Source organism: Euprymna scolopes, chromosome 7 (genome assembly GCF_053919585.1).
Source record: "Euprymna scolopes isolate OS-2025 chromosome 7, ASM5391958v1, whole genome shotgun sequence".
NCBI lineage: Eukaryota > Metazoa > Mollusca > Cephalopoda > Sepiida > Sepiolidae > Euprymna > Euprymna scolopes.
In genome coordinates this window covers 147,467,683-147,487,092 of record NC_136488.1, presented here as the reverse complement: position 1 = coordinate 147,487,092, position 19,410 = coordinate 147,467,683, and the positions used below count along the sequence as shown (strand labels likewise).

Sequence of the window (19,410 nt, the reverse complement as noted above, 5' to 3'; positions counted from 1 at the left end):
TGACAACACGGAAATTCTAAAATGAAAAAACTTTAATGGTTAATGTATGAATAAAATTTATAATGCGTACACATCTTTATTTTCTCATATAGCCACAATACGCTTTGAAGAGATATTACCAAAAATTTATACGATTGATAAACATATTAAGACCAAATAGCTTAAACATTCAGATGTCAAAAGTTGACTTTTAGAGGTGTTCGGGTCTGTTTTGAAAATATATCACATTTAAAATTGTCGCCGATTAGTAGTTTTTTTTTATGATATTTAGACCTTTATTATTGAATATATTCTCTAATAGTTTTCATCGGTCGTCATTTTGTCTTTACTGTAGACGGTACAAACCAAAACAAAACAGTGAGCATGCGCATTGTTTTTACTATAGATAGTACAAAAACCTAACCCTACCTTAACAGCTTAATCATTTATGAGCGTCTGTCCCATGGCTCAGTGAATAGAACTACCAACTATCAACTAGATTGTTGTAGGTTTGATTCCTAACTTCTTCAGATGGGTGCTGCTAGTCTAGCTGTGAAAACCTTTTTGTGTGTGTATATATAATGTTAGAATTTTCAGAATGTGAGATATAATTATTTCCACAGCCAAACAACGTTGAAAGCCAACAAACTGGAAGTCCAAAACTCGATTTTTCGCCCTCATTTGGGCAGAGTACTTGCCTTGCATGCAAGAGATTTGGGTTTCAAATCCCGAGTTCAGATGAGCCCAAATCAGGGCAAAACTCTTGGACTTGTGGTTTGTTGGTTTTACGACTTGTGTGAGCTACAGCATTGTTTGGCTGTGGAAATAAATATATATAAAATAAAGAAAAGTCAGTCAGTAAATTAGAACACTATTGAATCTGACAAATCGATATTTGATTTTACTTAGCCAATGATTTACAGGAGTTTTCAGTCAGTTTCCTTTATATAAATATATAAAAGAAATTTGGACTATTATTTACGTCATGGGTGTTATTCTCACGTCACTGCTGATGCAACCTCTAACCTTTAGGCCTGAGTCATTGAACTCTGGAATATTTGTTCTTGTTCCGTCAGCCATGACTAGATAGAAGTCTTAAGTAATTTTTATTAAATTCTTACTTATTATCGCTTGTAATGAGAATCAAGCATTTAACTTGCAGAAAATTGTCACTTAGAACTAAGTATTACTTAGCATTTTATCTGTTGTGCCATGGATCCAAATAGACAAAAGACTAGAACATAAAAAAATATGGATTCTAATTAATATTCTTGATTACATACTATATCCAGGGATATTTTTTGTTTTGTCTTTTATAACTTAATCTATTTATTTTCATTGGATAATCAAGAGATGATTATCCAATGAAATCACTGCTTTGTTACAACTGGAAAATGCAAATAGGGTCGACTAATTCATAATTACATTGCTCGTAATAGTACTTTGTCAATGTCCCCTGGGTGATGATACTGTTGGGCTGGCTAAGAGTGTCATTTAAAAGTTTAGGTCTAACCCATTAGCCTTGGGCTGCACTTCTAATATCGAGTAAAAACGTGAGCTTTATGGCTATATGTAAGGAAGGTTAAACATAAATAAGGAACCTCCCCTCACACATCACACCCGACTTCTTTAAGGATAGTTGTTACTCACGAGCCTCAGGTTTGTGATTGTTCCCATTACAGCCATCATATTCATCAAAATATAATTTGTGTAGTTGCATTGTTTTGGTGGAAGAAATGTTATTAGTAAGGAAGCATTTAGGTTGCTTTTAGGATTGTTAGTTTCTAAATCCCAGACCTGGCTCAGAAGCCACGATGGTCAGGGGATTCTCAATTTTTTTTTATGTGATGGATGTAATACCTGAGTGAAGGGTATGTTTTGCCTGGAAAGAAATAATGTGTGAATGATATGATAGATGTGTTAGGTGAGTTTTAAAGACAAACTTAGTTCTGGCAACATTAGAATAAGATTAATAAAATATAGGGAAATATGTGCAGAAGAGTAGATTTCGTTGGTATGGCCATGTTGAAAGAATGGATGAAAGGTTTTGGGGTCAGTAGATGTAGAACAATTCAGGTAGCAATTCAGTTTTCTTTATTCAATTATCTTTGTTTCCTGCCGTAGCCGACTGTTAGAGTATAATGTCCTGGTCTCTGCTCCATATTTAATATGTGATACCCAGCAGCTGGAGAGAGTTCAATGACTGGCTACTTAAATGGTAAAGGGACTGTGTTCTGTCCTACAAGAGCTAACCCGAGAAGCTTAATCTTTTCTCTCTTGAATCTTGCATTTATGAAGTGATCTCATTTTGGTTTACAATCTCTTCAATGGCCATTATGATCTTCCACAAAGTCTACTATTTACTCCTGCACCAGAAATTACTGGAAACTGTTTTATCACGAATTTTGATTGAACCCGAGGCGAGCTGCTTTTTAATCAGCATCCCTGGACCTTGAAATAGACTTCCAGGAAATGTAGTAAATATGCAAATGATGTAGCAATTCAAGGTGAAATTGAATAGGTGCTGGGCAACTGTATCATCTTCTGAGTGGATTTCTACCTTTTCCTTTCCCTGCATAGAAACTGAAGCATACCTGTTTTATTTTTTTCCACATTTATAGAATTGAATTGAAATATGTCTAATATATATATATATATATATATATATATATATATATATATATATATGGCTATGATGTTAATGTATCTGTGCAATTTTTTTTTTTTTTTTTAAATAATTTTGATAATTTTTTTTTTTTTTTTTTTTAAATCAGGTACTCACAGGAGAGACCATGTGAAGATTACCAACATCCAAAGTGAAATTGGTGCTACGGATCCGACAGGATATGAACACCGTCACCCCCCTCTCCCAAATTGTCTGTGGTTACTCCATTGTCTTATCAAAATCAATTTATGGTCTTTTTTTCAACTTGTCAACAGGTAGATGACATTTAAAATTCTTTGCTTGAAGTTTTCTTGCTCAATCATTAGTTATGTCTGATACACAAATTTTATAGTATATCCGGCATATGACCCCTTTGTCATGTATGTCTTTGCTACATAAGTATTTTCTTTCTTTTACAAACGAAATAAAAATTACCCAATACCTTAATATCTTGGAATACTAAAGCCATTCTTGTAAATTACCAACGTGCAGTATGGTTTTGTAAAGTGATAAAATTCAGTTATTACTTTTTTGAATTTTTTGAGATGAGAACTGATTATTCATATTATTTGGATTCTTCAGGATACTGTTCTCATCTTGAGTGTTATTTTCATAACTTTTCTGTCAATGTAACCTTTGACCTTCTTCAGGGCGCGTCTTCTTTAACTCTGGAATCTGCACGGAATTACAAATGGAATCCTTTTATTTAATCCATGAGGACAGCATGCTCTTATTCTGTCAGCTAAGTAATTCAGTTGTATTTTGAGTGTTCTCGCACTGAGAACTGAACCTTCAACCTCCAAAAGCGTAGCTTTTACAATAGAATTTTATTAAGTACTCCGTCCACTATGCTACAGACCCTTGCAGAAAGATTCCCAAGTTCGATGAAATGCACCCGAAGAAGATCGAAGGTTACATTGACCAAAACATTGTGAAAATAACACATCAAGATAAGAACGGTAGTCCAAAGAATCCAAATGATACAAATAAAATCCAGTTGTTGTCTACAAAATGATTAAATGAAGAATATAAGTCGTTATTAACAAAACCCGCATGTTTTACTGTTATTAAAGAAGTGTAACAGATGTGAGCGAATGTTATGCACAATCCTGTGTCACAGGACCATAGACGTAATTCCTCTGTGGGCAGGTTGTGCACATCTATTATCTAGTGATGGACCCATCGAAACATAACCCGACACCCACTAGTCATTAGAAATTACTGGTCTGATGCCCGAAGCACACAAGATGTGCACAACCCATAGCCTGTATGGCAATACCTTGCTATCGAAACTAAACCAATGAAAACATAAGACATATAACTGACTGACGAGTTTTCCACAGATATTAACGTATTTAATTTTGTGAATCTGTCATTGGTTTATAAAGTACTAGCTGTGCCTACCTGATGTTCCTATTTACTTGCCTCCCCACGAGGGCAGAGTCAGACACAAGGTCGGTTTTTAATGTGGGGAAAATCCAGCTCCCCCAAAAAGGGGCACTCTGGATAGGAATAAAATAAAAATTTCCTCAGTCTAGAAGGATCCCTCCTCCCCAGATCGAGGACAGAAAAGGAGTATGAGAACAGATACCATGCTTTGTTTCTAGCCAAAAGGCCCTACCTGATATTGTCGGAGAATTTTTAGGTTAAAAGCAAATAGTGCTATTGTAATACCTCAACTCTTTGATTGAATATGTCATGGCCACCAACGATTTAGACATTGAATTTAAATTACTATTTTATCTGATTACACTGTTATTTAATTAAAGCAGGTAACATCTTGGTATTGCACAGGAAAAATTGAGGAGGCCAAGAAACTCTTGCTCCAAGTTATTAACTACAAGTTACTATGTTTATTTTGTAATTTCTGTAAATATTGATTTTCAAGTTATAAATAAAATAAGGTCAGACGTATTTGCTGTTTATGGATGTCAGACACGTCCATAGGCCACACAATTACCGCCCAGGATCCTAATTTTCTTTAAACTACATGGATTATAGATAAAAGTGAAATGTAATCTGAATAATCCGCTTAAAATTGTGATATTGCTTCCATGCATGAAAGTAAATCAATAAAAATCCAGTTCGATTATTTGGTTTATCATTGTCATTATCCGATTCATTATGGGACAAACTCTGAGTGACACTTAAATGACCAGATTAAATCAATGTTATTCTTATTGGTAATAGTAGTATCTAATATTTTTTTTTTTGTTTCTGAATTTTTAGATGGATTGATTATTTAGATTATTTGAACTACTGTTTTTTTTATCGTGAGTGTTATTTTCAGCCAATGTAACCTCTGACCTTATTCGGGTGTATTTTGTTGAACTCGGGAATGTTTCTGTCGAAGTTGGTAATATAGACGGAATTTTGAATGGAACTCTTTATTTACTTCACGGGGGTAGCATGCTCTCGTTCCATCAGCTATGACTGGATAGAAGTCCTAAGTAATTTGCAATCATATTTTTTGGTAACTTACATTGAGGATTGTATCTTCAACCTTCAGGAGAATATCACTTTACAATTGAATTTTTCCAAGTACTCTAATCACTGTGCTTCAGGTCCTTTCAGAGTGATATTCCTCCTGTTTCTCAGTTTGTGTTTTCATATCTTGAGAAACAGTTTACACTCTCTGAAAAGTTATGTCTGCGAGGAATTTATTGTGGAGCAAGGGTTGTATAATTTCTAACTGTATTTCTCCATGCTCGGTATTATTTGAGGACAGTCATGGAGAGAAGTTGATAATTTCAAAACAACGCTGTAATAAACACAGACAGCTGGTGTTATTTTGAAATTCTCTTTCTTCTTCAAGTACCAATTATAATGAAAAGAATTATTGATGTTACCTCAAGTAACTTTTAACTACATCCGGTGGTAATGCCCCAATTTGGGGAGTATTAAATCTTAGTTGCCAGTATTCCCAGATCCACTCTGACAGGAGTCTGGTATCTGGCAGGATCATATCTATGGGTTAAATTTGCGGTTTTGATACGTTGTAATACAGCTGATTCCAGTAGCTTCTTTTCAAGAACTGCAAGTTTGTGGGACTCTTTTTCTGCTCTGTTTCCCTTCTACTCACAGCCCTTTTTTTTTTTTTTTTTTTTTTTTTTTTTTTCAGGATTAAGGTCAGTAGGCATGTTTTAGTATTTGTGATAATCATTTTTCATTCCTGTTAGCTCCTTACATTAAGTTGCTTCATGCTTTGTCTGGAGCGATTTCCATTTTAAAAAATAGAATCTATCACAGACTATTTACAATAATATGCCTATAAAAAAAATAATCAGTAAAATATTTGAAGTTATTAAGAATTTGAAGTACGCTGTGCCTTCAATAAGTTTCCAGACTTTTTTGTATGGTCACTTTTATTGATATCACATACATGAAACTCTAGTCCCCTTCGAAGTTATCTCCTCCAGCCGCAATGCACTTGTATCATACCAGCAACTTGTGGAATCCACAACAGAAGTCCTCTTGTGTGAGCATGTCAATGACCCTCATCAAAGTTTCTTTCATCTCAATTGTCTCATAACGACATCCTCTAACATTTTCCCTGAAGCTTAGGGAATAACCAAAAGTCACAGAGAGCAATGTCTGGACTATAGGGAGGGCGAGGAACCGACTTGATGCCCATCTTGGTTAAATAGTCTGTGACAAGGATGAAGTTGTAAACTGGTGTATAGTCCTGGTAGAAATGCTACTGACCTGATTTGAAGAGTGCTGACCTCTTCTGATGGAATCTCTTAAAACCTCAACATAGTATTCATTGTTGACTGTCTGTCCAGTGGGAACCGAGTGCATGTAGATCATGCCCGTGTTGTCAAAAAAGGGAACATCATAAGTTTCTGGGTGGATCTGCTCTGTCTGACCTTCTTGGGTCTGGGAGAGCCAGCATGCTTCCAGTGGGACTTCTGTCTCTTGGTCAAAGCAATAAATCCAGCTTTCATCACAGGTCACCAGAGCATCAAGAACTGCGGGATCTGAATTGATCATCTCGACTATCGCCATGCTGTCATGACATCTTTCTTTCTGGTCTTCTCTGAGCACCCTTGACACAAATTTCACGTAAATCTTCCGCATCTTCAATTCCTCGTGAATAATTGTGTGTACAGTTTCCATACTGACATCAAACTGTACACTTATTGTAATCTATGGACACACGACGGTCCTTATCCACAAAATTCTTTATTTGGTCAATCAATTCTGGTGTTTTGACTTATTCCTCCTACACCTCTCTTCATCCCTCACAGACTCCCTGCTCTCCTTGAATCTCTTACACCACTCAAAACTGATGCTCAATTTATACAAGATGGTCCAAAAGTAGTTTGAAGCATTCCATACATTTCTGTGGCATTTTTCCAAGTTTAAAACAGAATTTTATTGCATATCATTCTTCATAGACTCCTTACCTTCCTTTAATCTCTTATTCCACTCAAAAACTGCAGTTCGATTCATGCAAGTTGGTCCAAAAGCAGTCTGAAGCATTCCATACGTTTCTGTGGCATTTTTCCAAGTTTAAAACAGAATTTTATTACATAAAGTGTCCTCATGTCCAGATAGCATTTTTGAAATCAACCAGCTATGACAATCAGACTTTCCAATTCCTGCTATAGCTGTTCCTTTGAACCTGAAATTATAAAAATTGGTCAATCATCTCATAAGATATATAGCAATAACATACTGAATTTTCAAGAGTCTATGACAATTTTAAATGCCTTTACAAAAATGTCTGCAAACTTAAGGCAGTTCGTATTAAACACTTTTACTGAAATGATTTAGTTTGACAGCAAATAATCTGAAATTAGTTGATATGTCATAAAACAAAACAAGCAAAACCTATCAAGTCTTCATTTTTCTAGGTTCTTTAATCTTATGATTTTACTTTGTGCCGTTGACTTAACTGCCCTTTGCACAACTTTGAATAACATTGAATCATTTAGACGTATAGAATATAAAGATGTTTTCTGGATAGATTTTCAGATTTTAAATTTATTGGCATAAAAAATATCAAAATGCAGCAAGTCCAGTATAAAAAGGTAGATATGTAACATTACACACGTGCTAACATGTAAGGACGCAACACGTTGTAATCTTCGTCGCAAAGGAGACAAAGACCAAGAAAAAAAAAAAGAAATTCCACTCGCTGTTTCAGGTTAAAACAACAGACATCTATTTCCACTTCTTTAATGCGATCATGACCATCAGTCTGTACACGTTCTTCTTTATACAATGTATAGGGTGTCCAAAAAGTCACTGAAGGGTTTTGAACTCTAATAGACTCTTTATTTTAAATGATATCTTTCTGTAATTTTAACACAATCTGACTAAAACATTGGGATTTTTTTTAAACCATGCAAAATTCAAACAATCTTTATTCATGAAAAATAATGTCCTTTAAAAGTTGCCCATTTTCAGCTTCACATATTATTTCTTGCTATGGTAATGTCAGATGGCCACATTGTTCCCCAGACTTGACTAGCCCCAACTTTTTCTTGTGGGTATATCTTAAAGAAAGAGCCTGTTAACAAACTCCAAATCCTGCAAGAATTGGAGGAAAACATCAGGAATGAAAGGAGTTAAATCGCAATCCAGAGATTCTGCAATCTGTCATGAATAATGTTTTGGAAAGAGCATAGATATACGAAGCTTAAAATGGGCAACATTTAAGACATTATTTTTCATGAAGATTGTTTGAATTTTGCATTTTTTTTTCTTAATTTCCTAATGTCTTAGTCAGATTGTGTTAAAATTACAGAAAGATATAATCTATAATATAAATCTTGTCTGTCTGTTTAAATGTATGTAGGTTTCTATGTCTGCCTAAAACTTTCAACAGAGTTGACAGATTTTCGCGAGATCAGTATTGTTTTGAAGCTCAACCCTTTGGACGACAAATATCGAAAAATTGGCTAAAAACATTAATTCCTTCACCCTTAACTGGACACTTTTCTACAGAGAGGGGTTGCTTTTTTGCCAATATTTTCGAAAGTCATCCCCTCTTTTTGAATGAATAGCCTTGATTTAAACCTACATCACTTCCTATTTGGTGAGGGGTGTAGCAGCAAATATGTCATGTCTTTTTTTTTTTTTACGTTCTTTTCCTCGTTCACGGTACAGTTCAAGCCTGCCTACTACCCCCCCCCTTTTTTTTCTCAACGCACACCTCCAAACACCCGGGCAACGCCGGGTACTCAGGCTAATCAAAAATAAAGAATCTATTTAAGTTCAAAACCCTTCAGTGACTTTTTGGTCACCCTGTATTTCTTTTTCCTTACCATAATGTCACCTCACATACAGCTCGGCGTACAGCCGCCATATGCATGTCAGCGCTCTGTTACATTTTCATCTGTATACAATCTGAACTTTTATCTAGGGCTAGTTCGATTGACGTCCAATCTATGGTTCCTCCTTGCCAAACTTTCACAAAAAGACACTCGACTCACTACAACCACTATAAATGATTTCCCATACTCTATATCTGTGCCGAAATCTAAATGTAGATTCCATGAACAAAGCTTCTTTCCCAGAACCGCCAGCCTGTGCAACACTGTTCCGCCGGCCTGCTTGGTAGTCTTCAAGTCCAATGTAAACAAGTTCTTGTTGAACCGTCCCCATAAATAAACAAATTCTACTGACTACAATATGGTTGTCTTCAAGTCTAACGTAAATAAGTTCTTGATGAGCCGTTCCATATAAGTTATCAAATTTAACAAATTTTCATTACTAATGATTATTATATTGTCCAATTTCTACTTTACACTCTTTAACCCTTATCCTTGAGTGGCCTCTTGGCCTTGATAATGTGTTGATACCTATGAAAAAAAAAAAAAAAAGAAAAAGTCCAATGTGAACAAGTTCTAATTGAATCGTCCCCCTAAGTAATCCAAGTTACAAAATTCCCACTGTTTACTATGCTAAAATCACAATGACTAATGTATACCTATTAACCCTTATCCTCGAGTGGCCTCTGAGCCTTGATAAGTGGTGACACCCATGTAAAAAAAAAAAAAAAAAAATTTACACCATTAATGATTGCTACACTACCACCTTACATTTATTAACCTTTATCTTCGAGGAGTGGCCTTCAGGCTTTGATAAGTTTTGATTCCCAAGTAGAATAAAAAAAAAAAAGGGGGGGTCACTTTGAATTTGAATACAGTAAGCATCATTGAAACCTCCTTTAGCAGGATGCACAACAAACTGTTTTTTCTACTTTTTTTTCTGTAAAAAGTAAATTTTGTTAAAAGACATTTCTATTTTCATAAATACAGCTATGCTTTATATACTTGCCATTTCAGTGTTTTCTACTTGACTATGGAAGTGCAGGTTGGTGGCCTATTTTTCACGTCAAATTTTGACTCTGGAAATTTAGGTGATGTCAAAAAGATAGTCAAAGAGGATGGCAGTGACAGCTCAGAAGGTAAGTTAACGCTTTTACTAGCTATATATTTTTTTTTCTTTTGTATACAATGAAAAGAAATCACTACAACTAAATTAGAACATGTGAGATTCGTAATAGCAATTAAACCTGTAATATGACGTCATGTGACCATATTCAATTCTATTGGTTTGGTGCAAAGTGGGCAGCCCAATCTTGAAAATTGTGTCTAGTTGTTTGGTGGTCGGCACTGCATTCATATCCAAGGTTGTTGATTAATCCGAGTTGTTGCACATAATGGTAAAAGAATACTTCAGTTCTCAATTAATTGTCATGTCCAATCAGCACAAAAGAGGTTGGAAGCAGGTGCCTAGGATTCACAAGTTTAATGCATGTATTGATGTCAAACAAGTTTAATGCATGTATTGATGTCAAACAAGTTTAATGCATGTATTGATGTCAAACACTGCCATGCAGAAATCAATGACTCCTCCTTCATATTTGACCTATAAAGATGTCTTTTTTATGAAAGCAATATGAATGTGGTCATATGTGAAAGACATTAAAGAATTAAAACAAAAGAAAAATCAAGAATCTACAAAGTACCCGTCCCCTTAGACATTTGACTTGGTCAACTGAAGTGCACTATGGGAGATGATGCATGCAGATGGGTTTCCACTTCAGCTATTTGACCTCATCAGATAATATGCTATAATGCTCCAAACGTGCATAAATTTGTTGCTATGAGTAGGAATCAGTTTTTTGACAGGGTTGTGTTCTTTCATCTTCACTGTTTAATTATCCCATTGATTGGATCACTTGCAATGCACTTGCTGAGTTTTTGGTGTCTCTGTTGGCTACAACTTTGTCCTGACTGACCTTAACTATGCTGACGTCCAATCAGCCACAGACAAAATGCTCAACTTCGCATTTAAGATTAGTGTGAAGGTAAATGCTACGAAAACAAAAATCCTCTCCACAGGATTCGTACCCTCTGAGAAAGGATGATGGGGGAAACCCTAGAAGAGGTCGATTACTTCAAATACCTGGGCTCAATGTTTGTTACGGGTCAAGGGTATGATTACATTGATGTCCAAAGCCCTGTCTGTGATCTTGTTCTGAGATCCCAATAGGCATGAAAGTCCAGATTTATTAGGTGCTTGTTTGGACAATCCTTCTCTAGAGCTGTGAGACCTGATTGATAAGAGCTGTAGATATCAAAAGGTTGGTACTGTTTGACCTATACTGACTCTGCCAAATTCTGCAGGCTTGCTGGCACTATATTGTCTCCGATACACAATGCAGGATGATCCCCCTTTACGAAGCGCTTTTAAAGAGGCGACTTTGTTAGTTTAGCCATGAAGCTCCAGAACTATTCCAAAATTTGTGCAGACGCCTGGGACGTCAGCTAAAGATGTGGTCACACTTCATTAAGTCCAACATTGAACCTATCTACAATGTTCACCACTGATCCCAAGACTGGTGGCCCATAACTATCTTCGCCGCTACAGATCACTGCGTGTGGTATGCATTCATCCGGGATGCTGTGTTCTATGGGAAGAGATGACTCTATCTATCATGGGTGAATGCTGCCAAAAATATAAAAAAAATAAATTAAAAAAATTATCCGTCTCCTTCCAAATAAACCTACTCTTGGAAACGTCTGTAAAATCTTTAATAATTGAGCGATTGCTTTAATATTTCAGGTTTTATGAAGAAGACTCGTGAGGAAGATTGAAGTAGAGAAGTTTTAAAAATACCTTGGACAGTTTAAGAAAGGACAAAATTAATGGTGACTGTACAAAATTGCTTTCAGAGAAAATAGCAGTCTTGTTAACATCCAGGGGGAAAAAACTCATGTACACATCAATTCACAAATAAAGGGCCGATGTTACAATCATAAACTAAAAAACAGAGTAACACATTGAAGAAGAGAGAACTGTGTCGGTTATTGACAGTTTTGCATGTTGTATCCAGGTGCACAAAGTGGTGTAGGTGATGATATTAGCAGTGATTAGCAGGGCTAGGACAACAGCATATTCTTTACATTGTTTTGATTCTCGAGTGTATATCCGTTGATATCTTATGCTTTTATATAGAACTAGTGGGGGGGTACCTGGTGTTGCCCGGGCGTTTGGGGGTGTAAAAGAAAAAAAAAAGTTTTAGTAGGAAGGTAGGATTGAACCCCAGAGCCTTGACGCAAAGGTGGAAATGAAAGGGAATAAAAACCAGACACCTAACCGTCTCGGCCACAAGGGAAAGGAATTAATAAGGGTGTTAAGTGAATGTTTATGAAGCGAAATAAACAGGTGCGAGGAGGTGGCGTGGTGTCTGACTTAGTTTTGCACTGCAAGCCAGATCATTCGCTTTTCGAAGCAGCGAGCTGGTAAAAGTCGGGCAAATTAAATACACATGCGACCCCTGTTCGTAACTCTTAGATATTATCATTTAGACGTGATATAAAAAGTTTACAGACGGAGTGAGCCGACCGATCGCTTCTCGGAAAAAAGCCTTTCACAGACATACACAAAAAGCGAACATACATACACACACACATTTTCGCTTTTATAGAGAGAGAGAGAGAGAGAGAGAGAGAGAGAGAGATGTGGTTCTCAGCTGATTAACTGTGTTGGATATATGCTCAAAAGTCAAAACAATGAAAAGAATACACCGTTGTCATAGTGGTTAGTGATTAGAAAGTACAGTGCAAGAGGATCTTGCTGTGCATTCTGCTCAGTTTTATTCCAATTACTGGTATTTATTTCAAAAAGTGCCTAATACAACATATAATAATAGTAAACGTAATAATAAAAGTGATAACAATAAAAGTGATAACAATAAAAGTGATAATAATAAAAGTGAAAATAATAAAAGTGATAATGATAAAAGTAATAATAAGTAAATAATAATAAAAGTAATAGTAAAAGTTTTGCGTATCTATACAAATTCATATATGGTTTAGATCTCAAAATGACCTGATGATATCTGAGATTGAAATGTGATTACATTTCTTCAGCCACCCACAACCTTTCGGCTCGTATATAATTTATGTGCTATTGTTTTAATAGAAGCGGACATTGTTTTGCTACTTCAGCTTTTATGTCCTCGTAGAAGATCTCTTTCCAAAGTCTTCAACCGGTTTTAATGAATGATGTCATCTATTAGTAATGCCTTCCCTCTGTGGCATTATAAAGGATTTGCCTCCTCTCTTTCAACTCTATATAAGTTAATGACGTCATCCTTTGTAGCATCATCCGATGTTCACAGAGATAAAAAAAAAACAAAAAAAAACATACAAGATAAAAGCAATGTCCAAAGAGATTTAGTAGTATGTAGATAAATCAAAGAACATTGTATACTCTTTCATACTTGAATTACGTTTTCCCTGATTATTTCAATGATGGCAATTGTGTCAAAAATACAATTGGACAGCAACCATTTTGATTTTCAAATTGAGTGAACATTCTGTTTCATTTTCAAGGATATATTGTTATCCTAAGTTTATGCATGCATCACTAAAAATAAGCAACGACTTATTCTGTCTTTTGATTGTGAGTAAATGATCATTCTTTGTTAAATCTTGCTGAATACATTAGGTAGCAAACTTTTCCTAAATTAATATCACATATTTCTTTTTTTTGTAGATTTCTACATTTATCATTTCTGTAAATAAATATTGAACTTTTTTTATAATCTTTTGTGTTGGTGTTTTTCATGGCTTATTTATTAGTTTTTGAAATCAAAATGAATTTCTAAGAAAATACCATTTTCTTAGATTTTCATTGAATCCGGTGATTCATATTTTGTATATTGCAGAGATGTATATATATATATATATATATATATATATATATATACTGCTAAACACATTGGGAAATTGAAAAAGAAAAATGCAAAATCCAAACGATCTTTATTTATGAAAAATGTCTTTTAAATGTTGCCCATTTTCAGCTTCGCATATCTGTGCTCTTTCCAAAACATTATTCATAATAGATTACAGAATCTCTGGATTGTGATTTAACTCCCTTTTTTCGTTCCTGATGTTTTCCTTCCATTCTTATGGGGTGTGGGGATAAAAATTACCACTCCATAGAAAATAGACACCCCACAAACCGTTAAAATAAACTACCACGCAGCAACAATACACCCTCAATTTAACCCTAATACATATACCCCTTAATCTCAACACTATGTTTAAGACCATATACAATCTTATATATCATACTATATATAACAAGCTTCTCCTTATTTATTTAGAATTCAATAAAGCTTCCCCCAACATTCTATAATTCCTCCTAATCTTTTTCGTCCCTAATGAACCCTACGCTAGACGCCGCATCTTCCCCACGCTACCTAGCACCTTCTCTACTCTTCTAATGAGAAGCATAAGACTTCAAAATGCCCTGGCATAAAGAGCCCTTCTATCCCCCAAATTTTGCCTGTATTCCATTATTCAATAAATAATCCATTCTATATCTACCTATATATATAGTTTTGTGTCTTCATTTCATACTCTTGTTGTCATATTGTGTAAGCTCCAATAATAATTGTTGAGCTTGGCATTATCCAGATAAGTCTCCTCTTGTGGAATTGAACTTTCTCTTTTCTTCTTACACATTAAGCTATATATATATATATATATATATATATATATATATATATATATATATAGGCATTGGTACACAGTTATGAATATGCTTCAGCCAACTAGTTATAAATAACTACAGGGTAGAACGATAAAATTGTTGTCCTAGAAAAGATGACATGATTCCATTTCTGTTTGATGAAAACTGGTTTTCTCTTGTTGCTGCAGACCATCTACTAATTAATCAGTTGTGTACAAATCCCAAAAGCGATAGGAGCCTTCTATCATGTCTGAATGTTCAATGAGTGAGATTGGAGATTCGCTGCTATGCATCTCCTGCTCTCTACCGATCCAAGTTATAGGCGCAGGACCATTGCCAACACCCTCAAAATGCATTATTTGATTGCCACAAAAAACAGGGACATGCCCAGGGTGATGAAAACAAAGTTTCCGGCCATGGTTATGGTCTTTGGTGTGGTTTCAAGTGAGGGCCACATCATGCCATCTCACATTTTCGAAGTCCGCTGGAAAGTGTAATTGGATGTGTTGAAAAGTGTCATGATCCCCTACTGCAATCAGGTGGTCAGTGGCAGACCCCCGGTGTGGCAACAGGACTCTGCACCAGCTCACAAGTCCAAAGTGACCCAGGCTTGGCTTCAGAAGGAGTGCTACAACTTTGTACCATTCTCTCACTGCCCCCTCCTCTTCTTCCCTGACCTGAACCTGCTGAACTACTTTATTTGGTCATACGTCGAGAACATCACCAACATGACCTCCCACTATACCAAAGCCAGCCAGATCACCGCCATCCGCCGAGTATTCACTGGCGCTTGTGGGAAAAGCGTGCTCCCAGTTCTGGGCCCGTATCGAGTTGGTGATTGAGGCTGAAGGCGGCTACATTGAATGGATGTCAACTCTACTGCATAATTAAGTTACCTGAATTGATTTTTTTAATAAAAGTTTTAAAATAAAGATGTAGTGTTGTTTTCTTTAGGGTCACAATTTTGTTGTTCCACACTGTAAAGATGTCACCAGTTTATATTGCTTTGACAAAAATCCTGTAAAAAAAACATGCCCTGATGATGTCTGTGCTTATTTATAACTGAAACATGCTCATGACTGTGTAGCGATACCTAAATGTTTATGTAAAAAAATAAAGAAAAAGTATATCTTGCTCTATTTTAGTATTTTACACTTTAGTGTAAACGTCGTTAAACGCATTGGATGTCTTCACCTTTTGAAAAATATTAACCTGGAATTATATATATACAGGCTGTCCAAAAAGTCACTGAAGGGTTGAAAATCTTTGTCATTTTACCATTTTTTTTTTTTTTCCTCTATTTCAGATATTTTACCGATAATATTTTGAAAATTAATTATGGATAGGTATAGCATTGAACAACGTACGCAAGTCGTGAAATTGTTTAACCAAAATCAGAGGTCAATTGTTTTGACTCAAAGAGCTTATCGACAATATTTTCATGGAAGAGATAGCCCAAGTTATAACACAATTTGAAACAAACCCGAAACCCTGCAAGAATTGAAGGAAAACGTAACGAACGAAATAAGGGAGTTAAATCACAATCCATATTCTGCAATCTGTCATGAATGTTTTGGGAAGGGCACAAATATGTGAAGCTGAAAAATGGGCAACATTTAAAAGACATTACTTTTTCATAAATAAAGATTGTTTGAATTTTGAATTTTTTTAAATTTCCCAATGTCTTAGATTGTGTTAGAATTGCAGAAAGATATAAAAAATAAGGAATATTTAAGTTCCAAACCCTTCGGTGACTTTTTGGACACCCGTTGTGTATGTATATATATAATATGTATGTATGTATGTATCTGTTTTCAGTATTTACTTTGACGGGGCTCAATACATAAGTAGAGTTAGGTATCTATATATTGCATATAATTATATACTATATAATTTTTATATAATATAATTTTATACATAATACATTATTCACCATCACAATAAAAACAAGAGCAAAGTCTTGATTAAATTTTATTGTCATATCAAAATGTAAGTGTATTTTGCTTTTTTTTTCTAATTTCAGGGCCAAATATTCTGTCTATAAGATTCAATGATTTTTATCCTGACTATGGATTTAATGTATGGACCAAACCAGACTGTGCAAATACGATTTATGAAAATGGCAACAGGTTAGATATATAGTTATCATATAACAAGCAGATCTTACGGTGCTTCTACGCTATTGGGACAAAATTTCGGAAATCATAAAACTGAATTTCCCATGAAAACAATGGTATCTACATATTCCTCATATTTTTAAGATGATTTTATCCAAAAATTATGAAAATCGATAAGGTAGAAAATTATTTATTAAAGAAAATAAAAAATAGAACTTGATGAAAACAATAGTAAGACATAGGAGAGTTCAAAGTGGGGGGTAATTTTCCGTTTCAATTTAAACAAGATGGAGGCAATTTTTTTACATGCTACCACGATTAAAGTTTTTTTTTTTCAATAATTCAGTAATATTCATGTAATTTCGACTGCATAATTTGGAAGCTACCAATGTAATTTATTAGAATTGACAAAAAAAAAAAAAAATCAATAGAAACCATTGTTTATTTTTTATCTGAAAATTCCATTTATCGACTAAAAAATTTCGTCCCAATAGTGTAGAAGCGCCGATCATATCATACCATCTTCAGATCCTTCTTTGATGCTATTTGTATTAAGTCTTTCTCTCTGTAAGCAGAGGCAATAATTGCTATGATTACATATACTTCTCCTATAATCTTTATTCTCCTTTTAAATGTTTCACAGTATCTGCCAAGCGTTTCTGTCATTACGCTATTAATATGCATTTGGCTATTACATGTAAATTAAAATGTTTGGATTTATTTTCCTCCAATTTGTTTATATTCGTTATCAATTACTTGATTTTAGCTCTCATTAGCCACAAGTGAGAACCTATCAACTGTTTCTATTTCTTCATATTTATTTATTTATTTATTTATTTATTGCCTTTCATGTTTGCCCTTTTGCCTTTTGTGGGCATCTGTTTTTTGTCTTTTTTGTTTTTCCAACTATCTTTACAATTCAAGAAATGTTGCTTAGGATGATCCAAGCAAACAGCTTATGTGAAAAATTGGGAGACATTTTTTGAGAAATTGATTTGTTACTCTTGAGTGTAACGTTATTCTTGAAATTAAAAAAAAAAATGTAGTTTCAAGCAAAAAAAAAAAAAAAAAAAGTATCATAAATCCGTTTAGAGCAGTTTTCCCAAGCAAAAGATGTAATCAAGTTACAATCGACAGAAATGTAAGGATCTTTCTCGCTTTGACATGGAAAAGATTGTCCTGGAAAATTCGACAAGAAACAGTCATAAATCTGTTTGATTGGTTCGTTCTTATTACACATAGTTATAAATAGAAACGCACAAATTTATGGCGACATACTCTTCCACTATGCCAAAAATATTGCAACAGTTACCATTTGAGTGAAATGCAAAATGTAAAGAGCAGTTGTCCTATCAACACTTCTTTTATGGAGATATATACTACAGCTGTATGGTGAATATGTTTTAGATGAATCGGTGGTTTGGATTGGGGTTTACAAAATTCAAAAGAAAGAACTTTGGCATTTGGTTAATTTGGTTAAGTATGATATTTGTGTTGTCCTCAGTGATGGAAAGATCATTCTAGACTGAAGAAGTTTTTATTTTTGTCCCTTTTTGGGACCTGGATTTTTTCCACATTAAAAATCGATCTTGTGTCATGCACTACCTTCGTTGGGAGACAAATAAATTGAGACTTAATCTTAGAAGATACAAGTCACTTTGAAAAATCCAAATTGGACGACAATCTTTTGAAGATAAACATTGAAGCGAAACCATATAGAGGCCAAGAAATTTCATAATGTTTCAGGATTTTTTAAATGAAGATAATTTATATTATTGCGATGATTTGTCGTGTCGTGTTGTGATAGAACCACATGTTACTATCACTTGACAATTGCTGACCCTAACAGTGTGTGACGTGGTCATCTTCATCTTCTCTTGTTCTGGTCATGTCATCGTCTCTCTCACACATTGGTGACTGTCGAGGGTGTGCATGGGTTCACAAGTATCAAAAATAAAACAAGAAAAACAAAAGAAAACACAAACTCCGATACTTTTTATAAATATTGGTTAAACTCTGGATGGGTGTGTGACACCATCGACCATCTACACATTATGGTTCACCTCTTAGTTTTCTATCAAAGCTATGTTCATCAGTCGGTTGATCAATTTATTTCATTCTCCTAAAGTTCTCTCAATCTGGTACAAGCCATGACCTGCATTCAACTGTGCCTAACTCGCAACTACCTTCAACTCTAACTGCCGTTAGCCATCGCAAACACAAGATTCCTAACTGTCATAAACTATAACAAACCTCATTGACATTCCTAAAACTACTTGTAAATTCACTCTAAGCATATTCCCCTCGATCATTCAATCCTTTTGTTCCTAATACTGCCCTACCTTGATTAGCTATCCTATGTCAGCTTTCTTTGGTGTGCCTTTATGAAAATAACTTTCTATCCATTGTCGTGTCGACAAACCCATTTCCCTTTTTTTTCTGTTATAATTCCTTTTCTCGTTCCCCCCCCCCCGTCGCCGCCCCACTTTCCAATGCTTGAGGGATGGCACCGATAGTATCATACTACTATTCTCATCTCGTTCATTACTTTCACAACGTTTCAGCTGATGTAACCTTTAATCTTCTTCAGACTCAGAAAATCTATACAGAATTTTTAACTGAATCTTATCACATTTGCAAGGATAG

The 19,410-nt window shown here is 34.9% G+C and overlaps 1 protein-coding gene across 4 annotated transcripts in view; it reads left to right on the top strand.

Moving 5' to 3' along the window:
• LOC145280041 (cytosolic carboxypeptidase-like protein 5) overlaps positions 1 to 19,410 on the top strand; it is a 216,394-nt gene that overhangs the window by 96,093 nt on the left and 100,891 nt on the right. For all 4 annotated transcript variants that reach the window (XM_080131707.1, XM_080131710.1, XM_080131709.1 and 1 more), the window contains exons 2-4: positions 2,754 to 2,919; positions 9,943 to 10,064; positions 16,671 to 16,776. In XM_080131707.1, coding sequence (XP_079987833.1) covers positions 9,959 to 10,064; positions 16,671 to 16,776 — 212 coding nt within the window. In that variant the 5' untranslated portion in view covers positions 2,754 to 2,919; positions 9,943 to 9,958. The remainder of the gene's footprint in view (positions 1 to 2,753; positions 2,920 to 9,942; positions 10,065 to 16,670; positions 16,777 to 19,410) is intronic.